General features: G+C 58.7%; 1 protein-coding gene across 2 annotated transcripts; it reads left to right on the top strand.

The window, feature by feature from the left end:
- The first annotated feature begins 1,694 nt into the window (after window positions 1-1,694).
- On the top strand, window positions 1,695-7,666 carry DMRTA2 (DMRT-like family A2). Of its 2 annotated transcripts, XM_011971637.1 has the most exons (3): window positions 1,695-2,076; window positions 3,652-4,218; window positions 5,478-7,666. In XM_011971637.1, the coding sequence occupies exons 2-3, from the start codon at window positions 3,660-3,662 to the stop codon at window positions 6,533-6,535; spliced, it is 1,617 nt and encodes a 538-aa protein (XP_011827027.1). In that variant the 5' UTR covers window positions 1,695-2,076; window positions 3,652-3,659; the 3' UTR covers window positions 6,536-7,666. The 2 variants fall into 2 exon arrangements, with proteins under 2 accessions (XP_011827027.1, XP_011827028.1); XM_011971638.1 differs by lacking the exon at window positions 1,695-2,076 and having other exon boundaries at window positions 3,565-4,218.
- Window positions 7,667-7,999: the final 333 nt, after the last annotated feature.

Below are 7,999 nucleotides of genomic sequence, written 5' to 3'. Positions count from 1 at the left end.
GCCGGGGCCTGGTGAACTTTCTGGAAGCTCTCCGCCCGGTCCTCCAGCGCATCACCCCCATCCCCTTTTCCCTCCAGCCTCAGCCTCCGGGTGGGCTTCTTCCAAGGCTCTCCCGGGGCGCCAGGTTCTGCGGTCTTCGGGTGGGGGCCCGTTGGTCGCACCTTCTTTCCCCCACCCCCACCCCTGGGCTCAGAAGCGGATAGACTGACAGGGCGCGGCCCAGTAGTCGTGCCAGGCGGGAGGGCTGCGTCCTGAGGCCGCGACGGCCCCGGCCGAATCTACGCGCCCAGATTCCCGCCGGCCTGGAGGTTCGAAAGAGCAACGGGGAGAAGCACGGTCAAGAGTGGACGGAGAACACCAGGAACGCTCATTTTCCTCATTATTTAAACGAATTTTCTTTACTCTGAAGGAGAGAGAGAAAAGTAGAGAACAAAAACGAGAGTGATAGAACATTAGGTATTAGAGGGAAAAACAGAATGAAAAGACAGAGATAGAGCTACAGGAACCGAGGGCGACCCGCCCGAGGGCCGCGGCATTAATTTCAGATGTTGCCTTTCAAAAAGGAAACAAAATCTGAAACCTGTTACCTCTTCTTCAGAATGAGCTGTTCCTCAGGGCCGTGACATCAGGACAGGATGAGAATAAGGCGAAAGTTAAAACTGAAAACTGTCCGCGGGGGCCTCCCAGCAGTCACTTTGTCTCTTGCGGGGAAGGTCGGACAGACCGATGCGCGTCCCGAGTCTAAGAGAAGCTGCGGAGACACAGAGGCCACTTTTTACTTTCGTTTAGAAAAGAAACAAAAAAAGGAGGGGGGCTGTTTGTTCATTTACAATAAAGACAAAAAGAATCCCATCACCAAGGAAAAGAAATCGAGATGCTGAAAAATGAGGAAAAGAAAGAGCAAAAGGGGCCGAGGGACGCGAAAGAGGGGCAGGGAGAGGAAAGGCTCAGGGCGCGAGGGATACGGATGCGGCGGGCACCGACAGGAAGCACAATCTCGTTTCTCTTCGCTGAGCTTCTCTTTAAACACGAAAATCTTCATAAACCACACTTACCCTCCAGGATGACTATCGTATCAGGACTTTTAAAACAAAATAACTGAACTTTAAAGGTGACAGGAGGAAAAAACCAAAGCAGCCCTCAACTACCCCAAACTCGTCCGACTTGGGAGCGCGCCGAAACGTAGCAGGAAGAAGGCAGGAAAAATCGTCCTGGCATTTATGCCTTGAACACCCTCCCTTCCCCACCCCCGCACCCCTGTCCCGCCCCCACCCCGACCGCAGTAATTGAATTGTCACCTGCCCCCCATCCCGCCCCAGGGCTCCAGGGCCACTTGGGAAGCTCAGCTTTGCCAAGCGCCCCCGGCCAGTGAGAGCGGCACAGCCGAGTCGGCGCCCCAGAAGCCGAGGGGTTACACAAGTCTACGCAGAGAGGCGCACCGGACACGGTAATTAGGAGCAATTCACACGCTCTCGGGCGCACGGAAACTACTTGTCACGAAAGTTTCAACGCTCCTCCTCGCCCACTTTTTTCCACTCCTTTCCTGGCGCGCCCCCTCCCCTCCCGGAGCACACAGTGGAGCTTTTGGAGTTTCGAATCTTTCGGACACTGTAGAATGCGGGGCTCCCCGGGCGCGGGCCCGGCCAATCAGAGTGCCGTCTGCCTCCCCTGGCCAATGGCAGGCGCCACATTGTTGTCCAATTCTGTCTAATGGAGCCCTAAGGAGCAACAATAGAGCGGGCGAGCCTCTCATTGAGAGTCTGGCAGTGCGGGGCAACTGGGCCCCGGCTGCGCGCAGCGTCCAGCGCGCTCAGCGAGGGGACCCGGCACTGAGAGAGTCAGGTTGCGGGTTCCAACCAGGTGGCCGGCAGAGGAGCCTCCGACCCGGATCTCTGAAGGAAGGGTTGGACTGCGCTACGTTCTGAGGGGTCCGGAAGTTCGGACATGGTGACTGAAGGAGGGTGACGTGGTCAGATAAGGGGCCGGGGGCAAAGGGAAGAGGCCAAGAGCGCCAGCGTCGCCAGTGGAGCCGGGAGGCGCGTGCAGCGCCAGTGGAGGAGGATCCCGGAACCCAAGGCAGGTAGTTGAGAGCCTCAGGGACAGCAGGGGGTGGCGACCTGGTCTGCGGCCCCTGTTGAGGAGGCCTGGGCCCCATGGGCTTAGGGACGGCTCGGCCCGAGGGGTCTGGGAGAGGAGGCAACGCTCATGGAGAGGAGGTCTGGGACTCTCGGATGGAGACACAAGGACTCTGTCCCGGGCTCTGGCAGGGACGGGGAACACGGGAAGCAGAGGAGACTGCGGCAGAAGCGGGGAGCTGGGCCTGCTTGGGCCTTGTGGGGCTGCGGCGCGGGTGGGACTCTGGTGTCCGTTTATGGCCAGTTGCGAAGGCGACTTCCCTGGCTTGGTGCGGCCCGCTGGGCCATCCGCGTCCTAGGACCCCAACTCTGAGATCAGGACGCAGGAGCCTGCGCTCGATCGGGGTCCCCTGGGACCCCAAGAGGGGGAGGGCGTGTCTGACGACTCTGTCCCTAAACCCGGAGGGGAGGGGAGGGCAGTGTGAGGTGGTGTTCGAGAAAGATCCCCCTCCCAAAATGCCTAACTTTCCGCAGGATACGTCTTCCGCCCCGACTACTACTCCAGACTGCGAAGCTAAAAAATTGCACCGCAGGTTTTACCCAATCCCCTCCCCCAGCCTTTGCCTGTGGAGTTTTTTACTTACACATTCCCCTCTCCTGGGCGCGGACCCTGGATCCCGGACACCCAGATCAGCTGCTTTTCGCTGTTTTCCTTGCCCATGAAGCTCATCTTTGGGCTGGGTTTGCCTATACAGAAACTTTCTTTGGCCGAATTTTTCTCTTTAATACTTCCCAGTCCTAAACTAAACTCCACACACATTTTCTCTCCCCCTCTCTGGAGGCCCGCACCGTGGAACTTTTGGGGCTCACATTTTTACCGGTCCCAGAGCCACTGGGCCTAACTTTGCCCGAATTGTTTCTTCGCCCCCACTCTACTTCCTAAAGCTATTCTTTCTATTGCTGATTTTTCTCTCCAAAGCTTCTGCCCCCACCTGCATTAAAAATAAACAAACAAAAAGAAACAAAACTCGGGCCCAACCAGCTCAACTCTGCTCCTTCACATCTCTCTCCTCTTCACCCTTCCGCCAGACTGGCCGTTTTGCTCCGGATTTTCCTGTTTTGCCCTTGGCATCGGCCTAAGTTCTGGGCCAAAACTGTGGCTCTAATCCCAGTCCTGTCAAACGAACATTTTTCTCACTCGTCTCACCTCAATTAGGCTAAGCTTTGGGGTATCATCTTAACTTTTCCAAATCCTCATTACAACCACCTGAATCAGTGACTTTCACACTTTACATGTCTCTTTGTTTTTTCCAGCAGAATTACTGATTCAGACAAAATCTTAACCCCAGCGTGTAAATCAGGTCTAAGAGCAGCAGTGGCTGGACTGGGGTGAAGGCGCTAGGGCTCACAGGGAGGTTCCGACTGTACCTCCTCCCAGCAATTCTGGCCCCGCTAGTCCAGCCTCCGTGGCCCAAATATCCCTCTCCAACTTGGGTTCCTCAAGGCTGCGCTTTGGCCTAGTGCGCGGTGTGCTCCTCACCCGGTCTCTCCCCTCTCCCACCTTCTTTCCGGTCAGGTCCTGTCATGGAGCTGCGCTCGGAGCTGCCCAGCGTGCCCGGCGCGGCGACGGCAGCGGCGGCTACAGCGACTGGGCCGCCCGTGGCGTCGGTGGCGTCGGTGGCGGCCGCCGCGGCAGCCGCCGCATCGCTACCGGTAAGCGTGGCAGGCGGCTTGCTGCGGGGGCCGCCACTGTTGCTGCGGGCAGCCGAGAAGTACCCGCGGACCCCCAAGTGCGCGCGCTGTCGCAACCATGGCGTGGTGTCTGCACTGAAGGGCCACAAACGCTACTGTCGCTGGAAGGACTGCCTGTGCGCCAAGTGCACACTCATCGCGGAGCGCCAGCGTGTCATGGCGGCGCAGGTGGCGCTGCGCAGGCAGCAGGCGCAGGAGGAGAACGAGGCGCGCGAGCTGCAGCTGCTCTATGGTACTGCCGAGGGGCTGGCGCTGGCCGCAGCCAACGGCATCATCCCCCCGAGGCCCGCCTACGAGGTCTTCGGTTCAGTGTGCGCCGCCGACGGCGGGGCACCCGGAGCGGGAGCGCCCGCGGGGACCGGAGGCGGAGCAGCTGGCGCAGGCGGTTCAGGTGAGAGCGCAGCCAGGCCGCAGGTAGGGGCAGCAGGATCGTAGCTCTGGGGCGCCTGGCCCAGGGGCTTGTCTCCGTTCAGAAAGAGTAGAAACCCCGTGTCCAGTCGCCCCGACTGCTAGGGTTCACCGCTCGCCCAGCCTCGGGTATGGAGCGTGGATACAGAAACTCTCCTTCCTCCCGCTTCTGTAGCATTTGCACTTTACCCCTTTCTCCTGCAGCCAGCCCAAACGGACACGCTTTAATTTTTTCACTCGCCTCTACCCAAAGGGAGACAGGTCCCTGCTTCTTTGCTTCGTCTTCTACCCAGGTGGAAACCTGCGCATCTTCCTTCCCTCCGTGCTTCTCCACAGGCCCTTTCCCTTTGCTCCTTCCCAACTCTCTTAAGGAATTCCTCCCCTCTTTTAACTGACACCCGCCCCCATTGCTTTCCCTAGGAAGTGAGACGCACTAGTTTCTTTTCCCCTTCTCGCATTCCTAATGCTCTGGACAACCGCTTGCTGCGCCCTCCCTCCTTCTAGCTTCTGCCGCACCCTCCCTGGTTTCTCAGGTCTTTTTTCCTATATCTTTTCCTCTTCGCTTCCTACACCCTGCCTAACCCCACCCTCTTTTTCTGGACCCCCGTGGCTTTTTGTGGGGAGGAAAGAAATTAGGCCAGGGCCATTGAGGGAAAGGAAGGATCCGCTCTAAACTTGGGAGGGAAGAACTTCTTAGGTCTCAATTTTGGAAAGGGTGGATTAGAAATAGGGGCTCTACTTCTGCCTGTAGAGAAGGTTGGGACCTCCTAGATAACCAAGGCGCTTTTCCTTACAGGCTGCACTGCCAGGGCAGGCATCTTCTGTACAGTGGGCTCTTCTGTACAGCGTGGTATAGGCAGAAGTTATGTTGTCTCTTGTTTGAACCCTGGACCTGGCCACTTCTCCAGGGCAGGGCAGGCCTGGAAAGGAAGTTAAAGGTGGATGTGTTGGGGCACAGATGAGGGGGAAAGCAGCACTGAACATCGAGTTTACAGGGCACAGGTAGTTGGGGTTCTGAGGAGTACAGAAAGAGAGGGAGCCCTGGGGTCAGGGAAAGAGAGGCAAGGCTGTAGGGGCTCAGAGCGGAAGGAATGCTAGAGCAAAAAGAAAGGGGAGCACTGGAGCCTAGTGAATAAGGGCTGTGGGGCTGAGGGAGAGGAAACTGAGATCCAAAGGGCCGAGGTGCTGTGACTGCTGTCTTCTAGCTAACCGCTCCTCACGACACGTTTTCTCCCCTCCCAGAGGCCAAGTTGCAGAAGTTTGACCTGTTTCCCAAGACGCTGCTTCAGGCAGGCCGCCCGGGCAGCCCGCAGCCGCCGCCGGTGAAGCCCTTATCACCCGACGGCGCAGACTCGGGGCCTGGGACGTCGTCCCCAGAGGTGCGGCCCGGCTCAGGCTCGGAGAACGGTGATGGCGAGTCCTTTTCGGGTTCGCCCCTAGCTCGGGCCTCCAAAGAGGCAGGTGGCAGCTGCCCAGGCAGCGCCGGCCCTGGTGGCGGTGGCGGCGAGGAGGACAGCCCGGGCTCCGCTAGCCCTCTGGGCTCTGAATCCGGTTCAGAGGCTGACAAAGAAGAGGGTGAGGCCGCGCCGGCGCCGGGGCTGGGCGGAGGCTCGGGTCCACGGCAGCGGACGCCGCTGGACATCTTGACACGCGTCTTCCCGGGCCACCGGCGAGGCGTCCTGGAGCTGGTGTTGCAGGGCTGCGGCGGCGACGTGGTGCAGGCCATCGAGCAGGTGCTGAACCACCACCGTGGGGGCCTGGCTGCCGGCCTGGGCCCTGCGGCGCCCCCGGATAAGGCCGCCGTGGGTGCTGCAGCAGCTGCAGACGATGCGTGGCCCGGCCGCGTCGACGCCGCCGCCAGCGGGGGTCCTGGGCTGCCCGCTCCGTTGCAGGCCGGGCCCGCCGCACCCCCACACCACAGACCCTTGCTGGCCGGCGCCATGGCGCCTGGAGCGCTGGGATCGCTGAGCAGCCGCTCAGCCTTCTCGCCACTGCAGCCCAACGCCAGTCACTTCGGTGCCGAAGCGGGCGCCTACCCGCTGGGCGCGCCGCTCGGCCTCAGTCCGCTGCGCCTGGCCTACTCCGCGGCGGCAGCGCACAGTCGCGGTTTGGCTTTCATGGCTCCCTACTCCACTGCCGGCCTGGTGCCCACGCTCGGCTTCCGCCCGCCCATGGACTATGCCTTCAGCGATCTCATGCGTGACCGCTCAGCCGCCGCTGCTGCGGCGGTGCACAAGGAGCCAACCTATGGAGGCGGCCTGTACGGGCCTATGGTCAATGGCGCTCCGGAGAAGCAGTAGGGCAAGGGGCCTGGCAGCCGGCCGCTCCCCAAACAGGAATCCCAGCCCTGTCTCCGCGGGCCGCCGACCCCTCTTCGCCCAGCGCGCTCTCTGCGCCCTGGCTGGGGTCTTCTCACTCCAAGATGGTTTTTGGGGTTTGTTTAGGAGGGTGGGTGGGGAAGGCTGAGCGAAGGGGGAGCAGCTACAGACAGGTGAAGGTGTTCTCGGAGAGGGTACGCGGCCTGGGTTCTCATTTCCCACCTCTGGATCCCTCTTCCAGCCTCACCCAGCCCCCTTTCCAAACGGCCGGGAATTCATGAGAATTCAGAGGCTGCGACAGCAGCGCAGGCTCCTGCGGCTCCTTAGCTGTGCTCAACCGGCTCTCAGTGGATGGCAGGATAATCCGAGAGTCTTTTCTGTGTCTCCCCATCCCCCACTTTTTTAAAAAAAAATCTAAATATTCGCTCTAACAAATATAAATTTAGGATGTATAAATCTCTTGGCACTGAGTCGAGTCTTTGGGACACACATATATATCGATACAATTGTGAAAAAAAAAGGAAACAAGTTCTAAGGTGCACTTTCCTAGTTGCGTTATTTGTCGCTCTCTTTGTTGCTTACGCCGTTAAGCATGGGTTTCCTTGGTGCAGTGTGTTTTTATATATGTATAAATCTATATATAATCTATACATATATATATACAAGCCAGTGTATAATGTTATAAAATGGAATTCTAAGTTATTAATTGTAATCTGTAGGTGACCTCGATATTAACGTGAGAAACATTCAAAAACAAGCAAAAAAAAAAAAAAAAAAAGGACAAAATGGAAAAAAAATTAGACTATGCGCTCATTGTACTTATCAGGTTTACAGATTAAATATATTGGAAACTCGGGACGAATCCTGCCCACCTACCCCTCTTGCCTGCGGCTGGTCTGTCCCTAAGGAGCCGTCAAGGTGCGCACTGAAGCAGGAACAGAGCGACGTGTGACTGAGCCAGAACCGCCCGCTCGCGGGCTCATTCTCGCCTCCCGGGACTCGCCAAACGCCCTGACTGAAGGGCCGGCAGCGGAAAACGCTGCTCCGGAGCAGCACTTTGTGCTTTCCTTTGCATAGATATGAGCTAGAAATAAATGTTATTTTCTAAGAAAACGACGCCGAATCCCGTACCGCTCCTCGAGAAGTAGGGGGTCGGGGGGTCGCGGGAGAAGGTCTTGATTTCCCGCTCAGGCCGCGGCGCTAAGGAGACGCTAGACCGAGGTCCCGTGGGATCTCCGACCCTCGAGGCTACTGGGAGAGGAGGCTTCCTGTGGTACCGGAGGACCTATCCCACCAGAGCGGCGCGGAGCTCACAACTCCCGAAGGGCCCGCGACCGCTGAACAGCGGGAACCCAGTGTGTACCCCAGCTTGGGCACCCAGGCTGCGGAGAGGTCGCCTTGCCAGGGCTCTTAGTTTTTGGATCGCGGGCCGGAGTCGTCACAGGG

The sequence above is a fragment of the Mandrillus leucophaeus genome, unplaced genomic scaffold (assembly GCF_000951045.1).
Source record: "Mandrillus leucophaeus isolate KB7577 unplaced genomic scaffold, Mleu.le_1.0 Scaffold1232, whole genome shotgun sequence".
NCBI classification, from domain to species: domain Eukaryota; kingdom Metazoa; phylum Chordata; class Mammalia; order Primates; family Cercopithecidae; genus Mandrillus; species Mandrillus leucophaeus.
Note: the sequence above shows the minus strand (reverse complement) of the source record. Positions and strands in the feature narration are given on the sequence as shown.